We start from the raw sequence: 21,055 nt of genomic DNA, 5'->3' as shown, positions 1-21,055 counted from the left end.
TAGTCCAACAATGATTGCCTACCAATGGAAATTTGAAGAGTCCAGTAGTTGTTCAGTTCATGAGGCTAGATATTTCAGTTGCTCTTCAGTATACACCAAAATACCAAGGAAGTAGGCTGTAATGACGGTAAAGGAATGAACTTGGTCACAGTGCTAGGGCAAGAATGGAGAGAGAGAGAGAGAGAGAGAGAGAGAGAGAGAGAGAGAGAGAGAGAGCTTCCTCCTTTAATATGCTTTATATATGTAAGCTACAAAAGGAGCTGCAATTCGTATTGAAGGTGGATCTTAAACTTCCTTTGATTTTTTTTTCCTACCGAGTTCATTCCTCATGAACTGAACTACTACTTGACTCTTCAAATTTCCATTGGTAGGCAGACATTGTTGGACTACCTGGACTACAGCTTGTAATACATTCTGTTAAATCAACTTTGTACATACATGGAGAGATTCATTCTACCAGTCCTGTTCATGTAGAGAAGCTTGAATAATAAAGTTGTGTTTTGGGTTTTTTTGTTTTGTTTTTTACTTGCTCACTGAGGAAGATGTGCTGGCTAACAACAGTTCTCACAAATGCATTCTTCCTTGCTCCATTATTCCCTAAGTATTCAACCATCCAGGAAGACTACTCTTTATTATTATTTAATTTGCCAACACTTTGCTCTGAACTTCACGAATAAAACTCCTTAAGCAATGGAGCCATCATCCAGCTTTCTGAGGGGAGAAAGACCTATTATCTTGTTTGTGATCTAGTTCCTGCTTTTCTTTCCTCATTGTCTGAAGTCCCTGTGAGAAGCAGATAAAAAGTACATTCAATTCACCTGAACTCAGCGTGAAGCCACCTAACAAACATCTCCTTTTGTGTGCTTAAAATCTCTCTTTAGTTGTTAATATTCTGGGTATCCATCCTCCTGTGTGACAGGGAATCACTCCAGTCCACATAGTATTGTGGGGTGTACAAGCTAGCTGTCCACATTGTGTCCAGGAGGATGAAGGGGAAGGGCCTATGGAGGGCAGGAAGAGAGCAGGGTCTGCTATTAGAGCCAGGGGCAGGTGCCATTGAAATGCATCTCTCTGCTGGTTCAGAGAAGTTCTGGGTCTGGGGTGGAAGGCAGGATCAGGAATCATTGTGCTGTATCTTTAAGCACAGTGTAACCCTATGGGAGGTGCTCTTGTCACTCGGGCCTCACTAGCCAATCAGGCCCTCCAGGTGACCTGCCAGTCAGAATTTGTGCAGGGTCCTTCCGGTTACCAGCTTCAGGCTTGGCTTTGAAGAGAAGCTGGTGCCAGTGGTTTTGTGTGTTGTGATGTGAGTGCTGCTGCAGGGAGCTGAGCAGAGAGCATGGGCCAGCTGGAAAACCACGATATGGTGAGCTAGGGGCCTATCCCCAAACTGGGAGGAGTGGCCAGTTGAGTCATTCATAGGAGCCAGTGTGGTGGGTCCTCCTCTGGCTGGGTGGGAGTCAGCGGCTGGACAGAGAGTTCCGGAGTTTCTTGCCTGTCCTGCCGGGCCTTTGCAATTCCTGACCTGGCTGGCAGCCTCTGTGTAAGTTCAATCTGAAGTCTGCATCTGTGCAGAGCATTGGGAGTGGGACTGTGGTTTGAAATAACCTTGTTGACATCACTGTGAAATGGGGGCAGCCTTAGTGCTTACGTTGTTGCTATAAAACACAGATTTGCCAAACTCAGAGAGCCCTGGTCCCTCTCCTATCTTCCAAAAGTAGTGCAATGTGAACTCTTCACATTTAAGTTTCAGATCCATCTGGAGTTAATTCTGTGGAGCTTATAAACAGCATCTCATGTGTAAAGTGGCACTTGATGGTACAAATTCTTACTAGTTCTTAGGAGACATTAATTCAAAGTAGAATTTAGGTAAAAGATGGCTGCATCACAAATACCTCAAAGATAAGTAGTATGCTAACCATTCCAGTTAGAAATTAGTATGATAAGGTGTAATTGTTTGTTCCCCAGGATTAACCAGTTACATTCCCATAACAAAGGAGACAACCCTGATTTCAAACCAGCAGAAAGGCCCATCCACTCATTAAAAAAACAGCCTCTAAATGCTGCTAAAGTGAACATTGCATGGTCACAACCAACATTAAGTACTAGTGTGCCATAAAGGTATATTAATTCTAGAACAGGGGCCTCTCCAGGCTTTTTGGAAAGCAGTTTTCAAAAACTGCTTTGAGTCGAGGTCTTCCATGCTGATTGATGTGGACTTGAACCCTGTCTGTAGCCCCACAGGACATTGCCATTGTTGTCATCCTGACTAATCACACTAAATCTTGTATTTTACATCTACAGCACCACAGAGTTCTAAAGTTGCCAGATTAAGTCACATAGTGGACTGTCCATTTCAGAACAGGGAAAGGATTAGTGTATGGGGCATGGCTTTGCCCTTTAGACCAGAAGAAGAAGAACAGTGTACTCTATATACTGCAGGGGGAAACAGACTAGACAATAGCTTGGTCAGAGATTGAAGTTGAAAGCAGTGAGCTAGCTGCAGGGGTCTCCATTCCAAAGAAGGACTGATGGGGCAAGTGAGTGACTTTCTCTGTAATTTTGCTGCATGTATTAATTCTTCTACTTAGGTTGAACTGGTTTTGGGAAGATAGCTTGAACTACTAAGTATTCAGTTTCTAATTAGGAAACTCTCCTATGTAGACATGTGCAATCCTGGCTGACATAGTTCACTCAGATGTTTGAGAATCAAGCCATTGGCTGTAATTCCATGCATTAGCTTGCAACACTCAGTGGCTAACACTTTACATGGAACAAAGTCATAAAGTCTCTTATTAATGGTATTCTCTCTACTGGGGTATTACCTCCTCCCTTTCATCATCAGTATACCTAATTGCCCTTCCAATTATTTTTATCATTATAAAACATCAGTTATTGGTATAATTTAAAAATATTTTTTCCTTAAATGCATTACTGTAATTTTTTCTATTTATGAATTTTCAGAATTTCATTCCATTTTTTTGCATCATTTTAAAAATTCTTTGTCTTTAAATGTATTATTGTAATTTTTTTCTATCAATGTTTCCCATTTTCAGAATTTCATTCCATTTTTTCCTTAATGCTCTTTATTTTTTTAACCTATTTGTTTATATCAGTTTAGAGCAGTGGTCCCCAACATTGGGGATCATGGCTCCCTTTGGAAAATCAAATGACCCTCTCAGAAGATAGGTCAAAGACCTTCAGAAAGCACAGACAGATATCTATACTTTAATTCCTAGCAGTACCAAAAAATATAATTATGAACTTGGAGCAAAAATCATTTTATATTTGGGGGTTTATCATATCATGAGGAAGTGTATTAAAGGGTCACAGCATTAGGTAGGTTGAGACCAACAGGTTTAAATCAGTGTCTCTTGTAGTTCAGGCTTGCCTCACACTATATTAATGAGAATTGCTTTAAACACCTACTCTTGCCTCTGCTGCCCAGTGGTGGAAAGACAGTCCTGAAACTCCTTCCCAGCTGGACCTTGACTGGTTTGTGGAAGTCAAAAATAGAGCAGTGAATGAGCATCCTTCAACTTCTCTAGATTTTATTGTGAATTTACAAATGAAGTGGGGCCTGTGTAAGAATTGAGTTCACTGGCCAACTGTAAAGCAGGTGTAGTCACAACAGAGAAAGGGATGGGCAAGAAAGAGCATGAAAGCTTTTCTGCTATGACTGTAGTTGACATTAGCAATGAGTAGTTAGGTAATCCATTTTAGGTGATCAATAAATATTTTGACCAGCCATTTCTTGAGTTCATAGACCAGGCTATCTAGACTCTGGATAAAAAACTAAATTTTCTTTCTTTCTTTCTTTCTTTCTTTCTTTCTTTCTTTCTTTCTTTCTTTCTTTCTTTCTTTCTTTCTTTCTCTCTCTCTCTCTCTCTCTTTCTCTCTCTCTCTCTCTCTCTCTCTCTCTCTTTCTTTCTTTCTTTCTTTTTAAGATTTATTTATTTATTATGTATACAGTGTTTTATCTGCACACCAGAAGAGGGCACCAGATCTCATTACAGATAGTTGTAAGCCACCATGTAGTTGCTGGGAATTGAACTCAGGACCAGGACCTCTGAAAGAACAGGCAGTACTCTTATCCTCTGTGCCATCTCTCTAGCCCCCAGAACTGAATTTTCATAAAACCAAATGCCTGTAGTTATAACAGTTCAACCCAAGTAGAAGAACTTGATAAAATGATGTGTCCCTGCCTAATATGAGTGTGTTTTCCAGGTTTAAGAAATATACCCAGAGAGAAATGATATGAGTAGTACTTGGTGTGCTCTAATACCAACCCGTACTCTCTGGAGCACATGGCCATAAAGCCTGTTTCAACTTTTTACAAGAATTATTTGGGATTATAATTATATTATTTCTACTGTATCATTTCCTGCCTCCAACCCCTCCCATAGACCCTTGTGTTTTAATCCATGGCCTCTTTTTGTTTAACTACAGATAGTTTTTAAATGTGACCTGTGTTTGTTTGGTTGAAGGACCTCCCAGCTATGAAGTACAGGGTGGGTTACATTGGACATTGAGTGTGTAATGGAATGTGCACACATAGGACCCTGTGCCTTGAAAGAGGAACAGAAAGGGTTCTGGAAGATTACAAAATTTTTAGATTAGGGTCCTGTGCAACCAGCCATAGTGTGGAAAAGTTTTTTACCAAGCTGGTAAAGTTTTTGCTCTCTGAGTCATTAGATCTCTGTTCACCCAGTAGGGGAACTGCTAGTGTCCTGAAGCCCAGCTGGCTGGTCCTAGCTAATGAGGGACTCTGAGAAGGCTTAGCAATCAGGAGTCCCAATAGGAGGTAGCTTACAGGTTCTTTCCAGGATTCTTTTCTTATTCTGCTGTAGGGAGCTGTAAGGAAAACCACAAGCCATACCATGGTGAGTGTGCAGGCCACCTCCCCAGACCAGGAAGAGCAGGTTAGCTGAGCTGTCAAAGCTGCTTGGTCTGGGATGGACCATGAGCCAGGTTGAGGTTCTCTTTGTCCCTGTGGTGACCTGTGTAGTGTCCCTTGGCCTCTGAGCTTTGTTGAATATGGATTCCCTATGGAGGTGAAGGATTTGCCATCTGGGCATGGGAAACCATGAGCTTGTAACATCATTGCCTCCTGCTAGGTAATCAAGTCTTGCCTCATTCTATGTAAATGAGTATTGCTTTGAACACCTAATCCTGCCTCTGCTGCCCAGTGCTGGGTAGACAGTCCCACAACATCTTCCATCTTTGCCTTGACTGATCAGTGAGAAAGAAAACTAAACCAGTTAATGAGTGACCTCCAATCTCTGTGGCTTTTAGTGAGGACTTATAAATGAAGAGGGACCTGTGCAAGAATTGAGTGCACAGACCAACTTTGAAGCTAGTAGAGTCACAGTACAGAAAGGGAGAGGCAAGATGGTGGTTGAGAGCTTTCCTACTTCAACATTACTTGAGATTAGCAATGTGGAATTAGGAAATCAATTTTAGATGCTCCATAAATGTCCTGATTGGCCATTTCTTAGGCTCCACAAACAAGGGCAATCAAGAATCTGGATAAAAGACTGACTTTATCATGAAAACAAATTGCTATATTTACAGTTGTTCAGTCAAGATAAATTTGGGTCAAATGTGGCCCTGTTTAACAGGACTGTTATTTTTCTGGTTTTTGATGTAGTCCCTTAGATAAAAGGCTTGAGACATCTTTGATGTGCTCTAATACAAATTGCTAGACTCTGGAGCACATGGCCATAAATCCTGTTTAAAATTTTCAAAATATTTTTTAAGATTATAACTACATCATATCCACATTCTCTTTCCTGTCTCCAAGCCCCACCATGACCCCTCATCTTTTTCTAATTCATGGCCTGTTTTTCTGTAACAACAGCTACACAGTAACAGAACTGTGTAAATGTGACCTGTGTTTGTCTGCAGGCCTCCCAGCTAGGAGGCAATGGGTTGGCTGCACTCTACATTGAGTGTGTTCAGGAATGTGCTCACAAAGAATACTTTGCTTTGGATGAGGAACAGGATACACTCTAGCAGAGTTGAAGAATATCTACTAAAATACATTCTTTCTAGACTAGGGTCCTATCTATTGAGTTGAAGGGTAGAGCTGGAAGGACTGTGTTGTCGGAGTCATTTGATCTCTGATCAACCAGCAGGGTACCTGCTAATATTCTGAGGCCCAGATGGGTGGCCCTAGCCTTTGACGGACTCTGGGAAGTCTTAGCAATGAGGGGTACTAGTGGCAGGTAGCTTGTGGGTTCTTTCTAGGCTTCTCCTCTGCATCTGTTGTAGTGAATTGCAAAGAAGAAGACAAGCTATACCATGTTGAGTGTAGGGTGTTCAGAGAAGGTCTGCTGAGCTGACATTTCTGCTGGGGTTTGGATGGACCATGAGACAGACTGTGGTTCTGCTCACCCATGTAGTGACCTGGGCAGTCATCATTGTCCTCTGAGCCTACCTGTGTATAGATTTCCTGGATAGGGAGAGAAACTGCAGTCCTGGCTGTATGGATATGATGCTTGTAATATCACTGTCCAGTGTGCACACACAGGCGTATTTTTGGTGTGCAGTGGGAAGACAGATTGGAAAACTAAAAATCTGGTTTCTAAAACTTCTGATTATTACATTGTACTTTCAGGATTGTCTTATAAATGTTTCAAATAGTTTAGAAACTGGTAGGAAGATGGTGATGTGGATTGTCATTCAGCAATACATGATTAGAATGCTTCTAACTTTCTGCCACCATCAGCTGCAATGGTATGTTTCAGTGTCATTTACTTCCAAGGGACAAATGGAGTTTCCCAGCTGCAGAGGTTTCCTAGGTGTTCATCTTGTTGAGCACGTAGATAGGGTAGAATCCACATCTTTTACCATAATCCATGTGACAGGACACCGACTTTAAATTATTCTACTGTCATTTTGAGATTGGGCATCAGTGGGGCTTTGTTTACCTGAAACAAAAAGAAGGCATAAGGGCTACAGAGCAGGTGATCACCTCCATTTGCAGAGAGAGCTCTAGAGCATGGGGACCCAGTATGCAGAAAAAATATCAGTAGCTGGAGGGTCAGAAACAACAATTTAAGGGTCATTTTGTGTTAATTTCATGAAAGGTATGAACTCTGTGTTTGTATAACTTCTATACACATAGAATCATAGGTAGCGAGGTAACATTGGTCAAGATCACACTTTTTCTGGCTAAGTTTCCTTTGGTCTTTAGATTAATAGTTGACTATATTTTCTTTCCTTTGTTCTTGGCTTTTTCTCCTTATCTGCAGTATTCTTTCACAAATATTGTTCACATTCTTGATTGTTGTAGCATTGTTTTTAGAAGTCATATTAAGTCATTCTGTGTACAATTTTTCATAATCCCATTGATTATTCTGAGTGTTTCCACTGTGAATGTAGCTTTGTAATCAGCATTCCTCCTATAAATTGTTGGGTGCTGTTGTTGGATTGTATTCACTACCTAGTGTGGTTGTGCAGAGAGAGAGAGAGAGAGAGAGAGAGAGAGAGAGAGAGAGAGAGCACCTACCAGGAGAAGAGAAAATCTAAAATCCAGTTATATATTCCAGCTTGTGATGCTTCAGGCCTGAACTCTGGCTTCCTTAAGCTCTGACCATGTGAGTTGATGATCTGGGCACAAACAGATCCAGCTGCATATAACCGCTTGTAGCTACCATTGAGTGCAGCTCTGACCGTGTCAGCTGGACCCATAGCTCCGACCAGGCCTGAGGCCTGTAACCCCTCACCTGTGAGGCCACCAATGGTTTTTTAATAAATTCTTGCCACATGAGCACCAAATGTAGACAAAATTCTAAAGTGTTATTAAATAAGAAACACAGAGCCAAATACAGAGTTAATAGTCAAAGAGATCAGAGCAAGAGCCATGACGAGCTTTAGCTTACCACCAGCAGTAGCTTTCCCCAAGAGAGAGCTTCTGATGTCTGACTTATCTTTTTATTTCCTTTCGGCTTTGCCTTCTCATTGGCTCTGAACCCAACCAAATGACTTCCTCATCACTGCCTGTCTTTACAGACCTCCAGGTCTCTATGTTTGGTACTGGGATTAAAGGTTCATGTCACCATGCTTGGCTGTGTCCTTGACCATAGAGACTCTGCCTTCCATGTGATCAGATTAAGGGTGTGTGCTACCACCACCTGACTCTCCTTATGGCTTGCTTTGACCTCTGATCTCCAGGCAACTTTATTTATTAACATACAAATAAAATCACATTTCACCACAAATAAAATATTACCATAGGCTGGCCTCAAATTCAGAGATCCCTTTGACTCTGACTCCAAAGATCTGGGATTAAGCAGTGGGCCCAAATTCCTAGTTGTTTTTGTATTTTTGTTATTGGGCGATGGGCCTGGAATGTAGGTTTGAGTAGATGTCAGGCATATGATTTTGTAGTGAGGTTCACCCATAGTTTGTATTTTAAAATTTGGCATAGGGTTCAGTCTGTTTCTCAGGATGGCATGTATTCATACCTTAATACTGCCTGAGCCTTCTGGGTCATTGGATTGCAAGGGCATGACCTTATTCCTGCCTGTTGTTTGTTTTGAAATTTTAAATGAATATGGATATTTTACCTGTATGCATCGATATACACCATGTAAGTAATAGTTGTGATGTGCAACACATGGGTGCTTGGTCCTCACGGTGATCCAAAGATGGTTTCAGAAACCCTGAAACTGGAATAGTGGATAGTTTTGATCCCCCATGTAAGTACTGGCAATCCATCTTTATGCAAGGACATCAGAAGCTCTTTAATACTGAGCTATCTCGTGCTCTGTGTTGATTATTTATAATCAACATTTACATTGCTAATGTTTTCATCTGTCCTTTTGTAACTGTGTAAACACACCATACTTTTTTAGTAAAATGTGATTGATGTTACAGTTTTAGTTGAGACACTTCAGGTTTCTGAAGATGAAAATTGAACTTGAAGGAATACATAACTCTTTGTAGGAATTTCAGTGAAAACCTCTGAGTTCTTTCATTTTTGTTCGTTTGACTGATTTTAGCATGAAAGACAGGGTCTTAATATGTACATCTGGCTGTCCTGGACCTGACTGCATAGATTAGGCTGGCATTCAACTCAGAGGCAGATATACCTGCCTCTGCCTTCTGAGTTCTAAGGTTAAAGTCATGAGCCAATACACCCAGTTTGTCCATCTTATTTTCCATTTTTGTAGTTAGTAATTGCTCATATAATTTCTCTCATGTGTACTCTGTACTGTTGATCTGTTTACTTGTCTTTCTGTGTTTGTTAGTAGTCCTTTCTCTTGTAAAAATGACAGGGGTGAACCGTCTATCCAGTTTCCTTCTAAAGTGACTTGGTGATTACATTATAATGCTATGTCATGAAATAAGTGTGGGGAGGACCAGAATTACATGACTATACTGTCAAAGAAGTATACATTTACAATGTTATCAGTATCATGCTTTCTGTTGTACAACTGTATGGGATATTTTAGAATGCAGTGACCTATGATGACGTGCATATTGACTTCACTTGGGAAGAGTGGACTTTGCTGGATCCTTCCCAGAAGAATCTCTATAAAGATGTGATGCTGGAGACTTACAGGAACCTCACTACTATAGGTAATACTAAATTTTTCTTCATATTTTAAAATAAGGGGATAGCAAGTCCTTGATTATTGATGCCCCTCTATAATTTGATTGAAAAGGAGAAGAAAGAGCTGAATAAATCTGGCATGATTCTAAGGTTCAATGAGGATAGTAACTAAAATTTTGCACAATTTTCAATTATATAACATACATTTTCTGGTATTATATTTTAGGATACACTTGGGGAGACCATAATATTAAAGAAAATTGTCAAAGTTCTAGAAGACATGAAAGGTAATTTTCATGTGCAACCTGATGCAAATGTTCCCATAAAGAAGTTGTAATATATCCTGTTTTTATATTTTAAATAAAAGCAACAGTGTAAGTAAGCACCATTAAAAGTGCGTCAATAATTGTTATATTCTTACAAAACTGCAAACCTCAATTTTAGGTAGGTGAATTGCATTTGCAAGGCATTCTTTTAAGAAAGAAGTCAAGGAAACAATGTCTTAACTGATATCACAATTTGAATCATAACAACATTAGAGCTATGCTGTAAAACTGTCAGTTCATTTATTTCATAACACTCATATTACAAATGTGTACACAATGAAGATGTGATAAGTATATCTTCAAAACCTTCTATAAGCAAACAATCCATAGTAAAGCTGGCATTACTCATATACTTGTTGTGACTGTGCTGTTTAGTGAGAGTGGCAGTAAGAGTCAAGAGTCAAGGGGCAGTTATTGTGGAGAAAACTTAATCCCTGTTTCACAAGTTTATGGGGAGAGAATGTCAAGCTGATTTCAATGTGAAAATCTTTTATTTATTTCTTCCTTTGATAGGTATATCATATGTCACTCTGGATACCAGCCATATGAGCATAGAAATATGGAAAGACATAACATACATCTCTCTCAGAGCAATTAGAAGATATGTAGCAGTTCCCAGTTTGTGTACACTTGTTTTACTTGATTCAAGTATACAAGTAATTGGTTTTTCAGGTTTTTTTTGTTAATAAATCATCAAACACCACACAAAATTCCTGTGAATACTTGTTTGTCCTAGTTCACCTAGCAAATGTAGTATGACTCACAGTACAGGAAAATTGGTGAATGCAATAAGGATGGTAAAGCTCTGAGTTTTTCCAGTTTTCTTCACACATGTGAAAATTCTCATATAGAAAAAAGATTCTGTAAATATGGATCTTGTAATAAAGGATCTTATCATCAAAGATGCAAAACAACTCTTAATGGAGGGGCATAACATGAGTGTAAGCACAGTGATAAAACCTTATAATCTAATTCCTCTTCACAATTAGATCAAATTGTAAAATTAATTCATACAGATATAAAGATTCAACAGTGTATTGTTTGTTGTAAAGATTTCACATGTTTCTTTATCCCTGTAGGCAAGAAAGAAGTCAAACTGTAGAGAGACCTTCTGTACATGCTCAAGGAGTAAATGCCTTTGTATATCCCAGTACTATTCAACTGCATGAAAGACCAAATCCTAGAGAGAAGCCTCATAAATGCAATCAATGTGTTAAAGCTTTTGCATATTATGGTCATCTTCAAATTCATAAAAGAACACACACTGGAGAGAAACCCTATGAATGCAGTCAATGTGGTAAAGCCTTTCGATGGCACAGAAGTCTTCAACTGCATGAAAGAACACACACTGGAGAGAAACCCTATGGATGTAATCAGTGTGGTAAAGCCTTTGCACAATACAGTCATCTTCAAAGACATAAAAGAACACACACTGGAGAGAAACCTTATGAATGTAATCAGTGTGGTAAAACCTTTGCTGATCACAGTTGTCTTGGAATACATAAAATGACCCACACTGGAGAGAAATCATATGAATGTAATCAGTGTGGTAAAGCCTTTGCATATTACAGTCGTCTTCAAAGCCATAAAGGAACACATACTGGAGAGAAACCCTATGGATGTAATCAATGTGGTAAAGCCTTTGCACAATACTGTCATCTTCAAAGACATAAAAAAGCCCATACTGGAGAGAAACCCTATGAATGTGCTCAATGTGGTAGAGCTTTTGCATGGCACAAAAGTCTTCAAATGCATAAAAGAACACACACTGGGGAGAAACCCTATGAATGTACTCAATGTGATAAAACCTTTGTATGGCCCAAAAGTCTTGAAATGCATAAAAGAACACATACTGGAGAGAAACCCTATGAATGCACTCAGTGTAGTAAAGTCTTTGCACAACATAGTATTCTTCAAGTGCATAAAAGAACACATACTGGAGAGAAACCTTATGAATGTAAGCAATGTGGTAAAGCCTTTGCAGATTATAGTCGTCTTAAAAGGCATAGAAAAACACACTGTAGAGAAATTCTGTGAATGTTTTCAGTGTTGTAAAGCCTTTACAGATCACTATAGTCTCCAAATACATGAAAGAGCCCATACTGGAGAGAAAACATATGAATGTAATCAGTGTGGTAAAGGCTTTGCAGATCACAATAGTCTTCACATACATGAAAGAACCCACATTGGAGAGAAACCCTATGTATGTAATCCATTTGGTAAAGCCTTTGTATGTCATGCTTTTCAATGTCATAAAAGAACACATGCTGGCGAGAAACGCTATGAATGTAATCAGTGTTGTTAATCCTTTACATATCACAGTATTCTTCAATGCCATAAAAGAACACATACTGGGAAGAAACCTTATGTATGTAATCAGTGTGGTAAAGCCTTTGAATGCTCCAGTACTCTTCATATGCATAAAATAATTCATAGTGGAGAGAAACCCTGTGACTATAATGATTGTGGTACAGCCTTTGCACAACACAGTAATCCTCAAAGTCATAAAAGAACACATACTGGGGAGAAAGCCTATGAATGTAAGCAATGTGGTAAAGCCTTTGCATATGACAGTCTTCTTCAATGCCATAAAAGGGCACATACTGGGGAGAAACCCTATTAATGCAATCAGTGGGGTAAAGCCTTTGCATAACACAGTACTCTTCAAAGGCATAAAAGAACCCTTTGTGTAGAGAAACCCTATGAATGTAATGATTTTGCTAAAGCCTTTGCATGTCTCCTTACTCTTCAAATGCATAAAAGAACACATACTAGAGAGAAACCCTATGAATGCCATCAATGTGGTAAAGCCTTTGCAGATCAAAGTACTCTTCAAAGGCATAAAAGGACCCATACTGGAGAGATACCCAATGAATGTAATGATTGTTGGTAAGCCTTTGCATGTCTCAGTACTCTTCATATGCATAAAAGAACATACTGGAAAGAAGCCCTGTGTTTGTAATCAATGCAGTAAAGCCTTTAAATGTCACAGTAGTCTTCAGAGGCATAAAAGAACACTTAGTGGAGAGGAAATCTATGAATGAAATCAGTGCAGTCAAGCTTTTTTATGTGACAGTAGTCACTGAAAACATGAAAGATCCTTTACTGCAGAGAAACCCTTTGTATGTAGTCAGTGTGGTAAATCCTTTCTATGTCATAGTACTCTTCAAATGCTTAAAATAGTACATATTGGAGAGAAAGCCTTTGAATGTAATCTGTCTGGTAAAGCCTTTGCATGTATCAGGAATCTTCAAAATCATGAGAAAAAAATCAAATTGCAGAGAAACCCTGTAGTCAGTATGGTAAAGTTTAGCACTTTATACATTAGTAAAACTTTTTGTGTGCAATCTATCTGTTTAAGCCTTTATATGTTGTAATAGTATTTGTCCATGTGAAAAAGCTACTGAGGCTTTCTTTTTATAATATTTTTAATTAAAATATTTTTCTTTCCTTTTATATACCAAGCCCTGTTCTCCCTCTCTCTCCTCTTCTCCCTGCCCCACCTCCCCTTAACCCATCCCTTTCTCATAGCGGGTAAGGCCTCTCTTGGGTAGTCAACACAGGATGGCTTACCAAGTTGGTGCTGGACCTAGCCCTCCCATCCTGCATCAAAGTTGAATAAGGTATCCCACCATAAAGAATGGGCTCTAAAAAGCCGGTTCATGTACCCAGGATAAGTCCTGGTCACATTGACAGTGGACGCAGAAACATACCAAGCCACATAACTGGCACCCATATTTAGATGGTGTAGGGCAGTCCCATGCAGGCTCCCCAACTGCCAATCCAGAGTCCATGAGCTCCTGCTAGTTGGGTTCAACTATCTCTGTGGTTTTTCCCATCATGATGCTGAACCCTATGGTGATATTTTATTTGTATTAAAATATTATTTGTATGTTAATTAATAAAGTTGTCTGGGGTCAGAGCTATTAGCAAGCCATAGGAAAGCAGGGCAGTGGTGGCGTACACTTGTAATCCCAGCACTTGGTAGGCAGAGCTAGGTAAGTCTCTGTGTTCAGGGATACAGCCATTATTGGATACACATGCCTTTAATCTCAATACCAATCATGGAAAACTTGGAGGTCTATACAGACAGGCCGTGATGAGGTGGTCATGTGGTTGGGTTTTCAACCAATGAGAAGGCAGAACAGAAATTCTATATAAGGACTTTAACACAGAAAGTAGCTCTGGTTCGGAGAGGTAGGACCACCACAGGAGGAAGGGTAAGATTTTAGCTCTTAGCTCTGATGTTGGTTAGAGTTTTCCTGCCTTGCCCACAGTCAGGACAAATCTTTGTCACCCGCCAGTCCCACAGCCACTCAGACCCAACCAAGTAAACACAGAGACTTATATTGGTTACAAACTGTATGGCCGTGGCAGGCTTCTTGCTAACTGTTCTTACAGCTTAAATTAATCCATTTCCATAAATCTATACCTTGCCACATGGCTCATGGCTTACCGGCATCTTCACATGCGGCTTGTCATGGTGGCGGCTGGCAGTGTCTCCCTCACCCAGCTTCCTGTTCTCTCAATTCTCCTCTCTGTTAGTTCTGCCTATACTTCCTGCCTGGCCACTGGCCAATCAGTGATTTATTTATTGACCAATCAGCAACACAATTGACATACAGACCATCCCACAGCACTCTGACCTCTTGGCTTTCTTCTTTGCATTGGTTCTGTGTTTCTTATTTAATAAGAAGGTTGGTTACATCTACATAACCCCCCTTGCTCCTATAATCCTTCCTTCCTCTCTTCAACTGAACTGTGCCTTTATGTCACTTGTGTGAGGTTTCTCCAACTTCTTTATGTAGGCACTTAGTGGTATATACTTTCCTCTTAACACTGCTTTCATAGTGTCCCATAAGTTTGGGTATGTTGTGAATTTACCTCTGATGAATTCTAGGAAATATGTAATTTCTTTATTTATTTCTTCCTTGACCTAGTGATAATTCATTTGAGGATTTTTCAGCTTCCATGAGTTTGTAGGTTTTCTGCATTTTGTGTTGTTGAATTCTGACTTTAAGCCATCGTGGTCCGATAAGATACAGGGGTTTATTCCAATTTTTTTGTTTATGTTGAGATCTGTTTGGCTATTGACTGTGTGGTCAGTTTTGGAGAAAGTTCCATGGGATGCTGAGAAGAATGTATATTTTTTTGTGTTTCAGTGAAACGTTCTACAGATGTCTGATCTGTTTGAGCCAACATCTGTTAGTTCCCTTATATCTCTGTTATATTTCTGTCTCGCAGACCTGTCCAGTGGTGAGAGAGTTGTTGAAGTATCCCAGTATTAACGTGTATGGTTTTAACATGTGATTTAAGCTTTAGTAATGTTTCTTTTACAAATGTAGGTGCCCTTGTATTTGGGGCATAAATGTTCAGAATTGAGACTTCATCTTGATGGATTTTTCCTGTGATGAAAATGAAATGTCCTTCTCCATCTCTTTTGATTGACTTCAGTTTGAAATCTATTTTATTAGATATTAGAATAGCTACACCAGCTTCTTTCTTAGGACCATTTGATTGGAAAATCTTTACTCTGAGTTAATGTCTGTTTTGAAGTTATGTTTCTTGTTTGCAGCAGAAGGATGGATCCTGTTTTTGTAACCATTCTATTAGCCTGTGTCTTTTCTAGGCAAAATTAATTCATTGATATAAAGGGATATTAGTGATCAGTGATTGTTAATTCATGTTATTTTTTTGGTTGTAGTGTATGTGTGTGCTTCCCTTCTTTGGGATTTGCTAGCATGGGTTTATCTATTGCCTGTGTTTTGGGGGTTGCTGCTAACTTCCTTGGGTTGGAGTTTTCCTTCTAGTACTGTTGGTAGGGTTGCATTTGTGGATATGTAATGTTTAAATCTTGCTTTGTCATGGAATGTCTTATGTTCTCCATCTTTGGTGATTGAAAGCTTTGCTGGGTATAGTAGTCTGTGCTAGCATCCATGTTCTCATAGTGTCTGCAGAACATCTGTGAAAAAAACTTTTGGCTTTGACAGTTTTCATTGAGAAGTCAGGTGTAATTCTGACAGATCTGCCATTACATGTTACTTGATCTTTTTCCGTTGCTGCTCTTAATATTCTTTCTTTATTCTGTATGTTTAGTGTTTTGAGTATTATGTGGCATGTGGACATTTTTTGTGATCTAGTCTATTTGGTGTTTTGTATGTTTCTTGTCCCATCAAAGGCATATTTTTCTTTATGTTGGGAAAGTTTTCTTCTATGAGTTTGTTGAATGTTTTCTGTGCCTTTGAGCTAGAATTCTTCTCCTTCTTCTATTCCTATTATTCTTATGGTTGGTCTTTCTATGGTGTCCCAAATTTCCTGGATGGTTTTTGTTAAAAATTTGGTGGATTTAACATTTTCTTTGATGGATGAATCTGTTCTATCTTATTCTCATTACCTAAGATTCTCTCTGCCATTTCTTATATTCTCTTGATTAAGCTTGCATCTGTAGTTTCTGTTTGTTTACTCAGATTTTTGTTTTCCACAATTCCTTCAGTTTTTGTTTACTTTATTGCCTCTATTTCAATTTGAAGTCTTGAACTGTTTCCTTCACGTTGATTGTTTTTTCTTCAGTTTCTTGAGTTTCTTTAAGAGATTTCTTGTTTTCCTCCAAATTTTTGTCTTTTCCTCTATTCTTTTAAGAAAACTTTTATTTCTTCTTTCAAGGCCTCTATCATCTACATAAATTTGTTTTTAAGGTCTCTTACTTCTGGATCATCTGCTTTGGGAGGTTCAGGTCTTGCTGTTGAAGGATCACTAGGTTCTGGTGGTATCGTATTGCTCTTTACCTTTTATTGTGTTCTTACACTGCTGTCTATCCATTTCTTCCTTTAACCCATACAGGTGGAACTCCAGGTCGCTCTTCTTCCAATTGGTGCAGGGGGGAGGGGGGTCCTGTGGCTCCTGTGGTTGCTCTTCTTCCCAATTAGTGCAGGAGGGGCATATGGCTATGGTGGTCACTGGTGCCCCAGGGGATCCTTGGTAATGGGGTGGGGGAAAAGGGCTGCTACCAGGTCTCTGGGAATGCACTGACTTGGGTGGGGCAAGGAATGTACCCATGGGTCCTAAAGGCTAGAGAACTAATCTGTCCAGTCCAACAATTTGGGTCTTACCTCTTCCCCAATTTGTACATGGAAGGGGGTCCTATGGCTCCTGTGGACACGGCTGCCAATGGGGATGGTTGGTGAGGGAGGAGGCTGCTGTTCTTTCTTTTGGGCTGCCCCAGTAGGGGGAGGGGCTAGAGAACTGTGCTGACCAGTCTGGAGATTGAGCCTTACCTGCTCCTAATCGGTACATGGGAACATATGACTTAGGAGGTCCATGGTGCCATTGGGGTTGGTTGGTTTGGTGAGAAAGAACTTCTTAATATAAAGTATTTGGTAAGTTCATTAGACAAACCAATTATAATCAGTTTCCTGAGAGTATTCTATAGAAAAAAAAATCGACAGTGTCAACAATAACAGATTGATCACCATTTTTATATTGTGTACACCAGCAACCTCATGAAAAAGTGAATTTATAACTATGTGAAGCCCTATGTGTAGGGTAAAATGGCCAGCCAAAGAAACATACCCTGAAATATAGAGCCAGTGAAATATACACAATTTGGCCCTGAAACCAGAGCCAAAGAAATACACCCTGACCTTGAAACCAGAGCAAAAGAAGCACTTTATCTCTGAATGCAGAGCTAGTGAAGGAAACACCCTGATCCTGAAAAGGGAAACAAAAGGGTAAAAGATACCTGTGAAAGAAACACACTTTGGGCCTGAAACCCAGAGCCAAAGAAACACACTCTATCCTTGATAAAGTGAGCACAAACCAACCAATCTCTGAGCTTGAATCCAACCAATCACTGAGCTTGAAATCCAGCGAATCTCTAAATTTGTTCAATCTCAGGGATGGAAATCTGACCAATTCTCACCCTGTGCCCCTAAGAAGTCCTATATAAGCCCTTTGCCTGTCCAGTAGGCAGCTGCCCTATTCCATCCTGGTAGAGGCAGCCATTCTGGATTCCTCCATCATGAAGGCCTTTCACCAAAGTGGATCAGAAACTCATTAGTGGATTGGAGCAGAGAAGCAATGGACACTTCTGCTGGAAAACTCCCTTAAAGAATTGAAGAAGTAACAACTTTTCAATGGAGACTGCTACATTTCTGCAGCAGTTTTCCCCTTATTTGACTGAAATAGAGAAGTAACAATTGTGGTTAGAACTGAGAAGAAATGGACATCTCTGTTGGGCAACTCCAAAGTGGAGTGAGGTGGAGAAGCAATGGATAGCTTTGGTGGGAAACTCTTAGCAGAGTAGAGCAGAGCCCAGTGGTAATGGCTCTCCTTAGGCAAGGAGCAAGATTGCTATATTCTACAGGGAGAGCATTAACCTCTGGAACACAGCTTTTAGGTATAGTCTGACTTTTGACAGTCAGGATTCCTTTTTCTTCAGAGCCCTATGTATCCAGGTTACCTTCTCTCCACTGCTTCAGATATTACTTGACTTTCTCCTCACAGCTGTAGATATCCAGGGTACCTTGTTTTTACAGCTCTAGGTATAGCCTGACTTCTGACAGTCAGGGTACCTTTCCCCCCAGAGTTATAAAACTTACAATATGAATTTTAAATGATAATGTAACACTTTTAGATTTTATACTTCTGTTCCATTAAATGAAATAACTAATTCAGGTGTAAAACTTTATGGATTTGTATAAGTTTCTTTTCTGTTGTTGTGATATAATGTCTAGGTGTAGCCTGATTTCAGACAGTCAGGGTAGTTTTTCCTTCATAGCCCTTTTATAAGAGTCATCTTATAGAAGAGTTTAATTTGGCCCTGAGTTCCAGAGAGATACAGGATCATCACAAAATGGCTTGGCAACAAGTGTCGTACATGACAGCTATATCTGGAAGCTCAGAACTCACATCCTTAACCTTCAGCATGAAGCAGAGAGTAAGAACTGGAAATTGTATGTGTATGTAAATTCTCAAAGCCTTCCCCCAGTGTCATATTTCCTCCAGCAGGGCAGCATTTCCAAAATGTTCCCAAATGATACCACCAAGTTAGAATAATTGAGTTCTCAGACTTCAAGGCTGTGTGCTTGCTTTCTATTACACAAACCAATTCACAGTGAAGAAAAGCTCTGTATGTAAGCCATCCGATGCCTTAACACCTTTGTTACAAAAATGAGTGCTTACAAGAGTGAAATTTTTGCAAGTGAAAAAATTGTTTGCTTAAAAAGATTTTATTGTAATTTTGTGATGTCAGTGTGTTTTTGTGTGAGAGAACTTTGTTAACAATGAAAATAAGAAGCAATTTAAAGAGTCCTTTTACAGAGGCATAGAAATACATTGAATCCTTTGACAACCATTTAGAGGGGACTTTCCCCACCTTTAAGTGATAGGAGACAGGAGCAGTGGACATCTTCATCTTCAGCATTCTAATGACATATTTGAGACCTGGACAGTTGGCTCAGTAGTACTGCTCCTCTTGGGTACTCAAGTTTGATTCCTATCACCTATTTCAGATTGGTTAGAACTATCTGTATTTCCATGTCCAGGAGATCTGGTGCATTGTTCTGGCCTCTTAGTGCACTAGATATGCAAGTGGTGAAAAGACAGATATGTATATGGTTACATAATGTAAGAAAGCTTTTATTCATGTGCCAGTTATCTTAAAAAGGAATTAAAAAAAGAATGAAATTTAAGTGCATAAGCTTTGCCAGTGAGTATACCAAGTATATGGCAGATACCAGTGGTGATCAAAAGATGGCATCTGGTTCCCTGTGACTGTGGTTACAGACAGTGGTGACCTGTCCTGTGGGTGCTGGGTTATACCTGAAGATGTAGAGGGAAGATATCCTGCATACCTAGAGCTGTAAGAAGAAAGGTATTCTGACTGTTGGGAAATCAGTCTATACCCGCAGCTATGGAGAAAGGGTATCCTGGATACCTAAAACTCTAAAGAGAAAGTTGCCCTGACTTCAGAAGTCAGCCATACCTACTGCTGTGAATAAAAAGTATACAGAATACTTACAACTGTGAGGAGAAAGGTTTCCTGACTGTTGGGAAGTCCAGCACTACCTGAAGCAGTAGAGGTAAGGCATCCTAGATACCTTGGGCTCTGAAGAAAAAGGAACCCTGACTGTCAGAAGTCAGGCTATACATAAAGCTGTGTTCCACTGGGGAATGTTCTCCCTGCAAAATGTAACAATCTTGCTCCTCTCTAAAAGACAGCCATCACAGCTGGGCTCTGCTCTACTCTGCTAAGAGTATCCCAGCAGAAATGTCCATTGCTGCTGTGATCCACACCCCTAACGGAGTTTCTCAGCAAAGATGTCCAATTCTTCTCAGCTCCAGCTAAATTGTCACTTTTCTGCTTCAGTCAAGTAAGGGTAATAGCAGTCTCCAATGAGAAGTTGTTACTTCTGCTTCTCTCCTTTATGGGAGTTTTCCAGCAGAGGTGCCCATTGCCTTTCTGCTTCATTCCACTGTGATTCACTCTGGCAAAAGTTCTTCACCCAAAGTGAACTCAAGAGATTTATTTAGTGGGAAGGAATCCAGGAGAGTAGATGTCTTTGCCAGGATGGAAAAGGCCGCTGACAACTGAACAGGCAAAGGCCTTATATAGGGCTTTTTAGAGGCAGATTTTTTTTCCCCAGGGAGAAGATTTTTAGGGTGGAAATCTGTCAGATTTCAATCCCTGAAATTGAATAAATTCAGAGATTAGCTGGATTTTGTGGTCAGGGATTGGTTGGATTCAAGCTCAGAAATTGGTTTGTGCTCACTTGGTCAAGGATAGAGTGTGTTTCTTTGGCTCTGGTTTTAGGTACAAAGTGTTTTTCTTTCACTGGTCCCTTTTAACCTTTTGGGTCTTTTTTCAGGGTCAGGGTATTTCCTTCATTGGCTCTGGATTCAGGGATAAAGTATGTATCTTTCACTCTGGTTTCAGGGTCAGGGTGTATTTCTTTGGCTCTGGTTTCAGGGTCAAAGTGTATGTCTTTTACTGGCTCTATTTTCAGAATGTATTTCTATGGCTAGTCATTTTATCCTACACATAGGGCTTCATACAGTTATAAATTCAAATTTTTCCATGAGATTGGTGTTGCAAACAATATAAAAATGGAGATCAAAATGCTTGAACAGATTGTTGACAGTGCTGAATTTATTCTCTTCTATAGAATAA

General features: G+C 39.8%; 1 protein-coding gene and 1 pseudogene across 1 annotated transcript; both read left to right on the top strand.

Moving 5' to 3' along the window:
* The first annotated feature begins 1,255 nt into the window (after positions 1–1,255).
* LOC131894734 (zinc finger protein 120-like) lies at positions 1,256–12,788 on the top strand. The gene is made up of 4 exons (XM_059245049.1): positions 1,256–1,366; positions 9,462–9,588; positions 9,789–9,849; positions 10,968–12,788. Exons 1-4 carry the CDS (start codon positions 1,340–1,342, stop codon positions 11,923–11,925), a joined length of 1,173 nt encoding a protein of 390 aa, XP_059101032.1. The 5' UTR covers positions 1,256–1,339; the 3' UTR covers positions 11,926–12,788.
* LOC131904127 (zinc finger protein 431-like) lies at positions 11,939–12,781 on the top strand (annotated as a pseudogene).
* Positions 12,789–21,055: the final 8,267 nt, after the last annotated feature.

The sequence above is a fragment of the Peromyscus eremicus genome, chromosome 1 (assembly GCF_949786415.1).
Source record: "Peromyscus eremicus chromosome 1, PerEre_H2_v1, whole genome shotgun sequence".
Lineage (NCBI taxonomy): Eukaryota > Metazoa > Chordata > Mammalia > Rodentia > Cricetidae > Peromyscus > Peromyscus eremicus.
The sequence above is the reverse complement of the archived record's forward strand: the minus strand, read 5'-3'. Positions and strand labels throughout refer to the sequence as shown.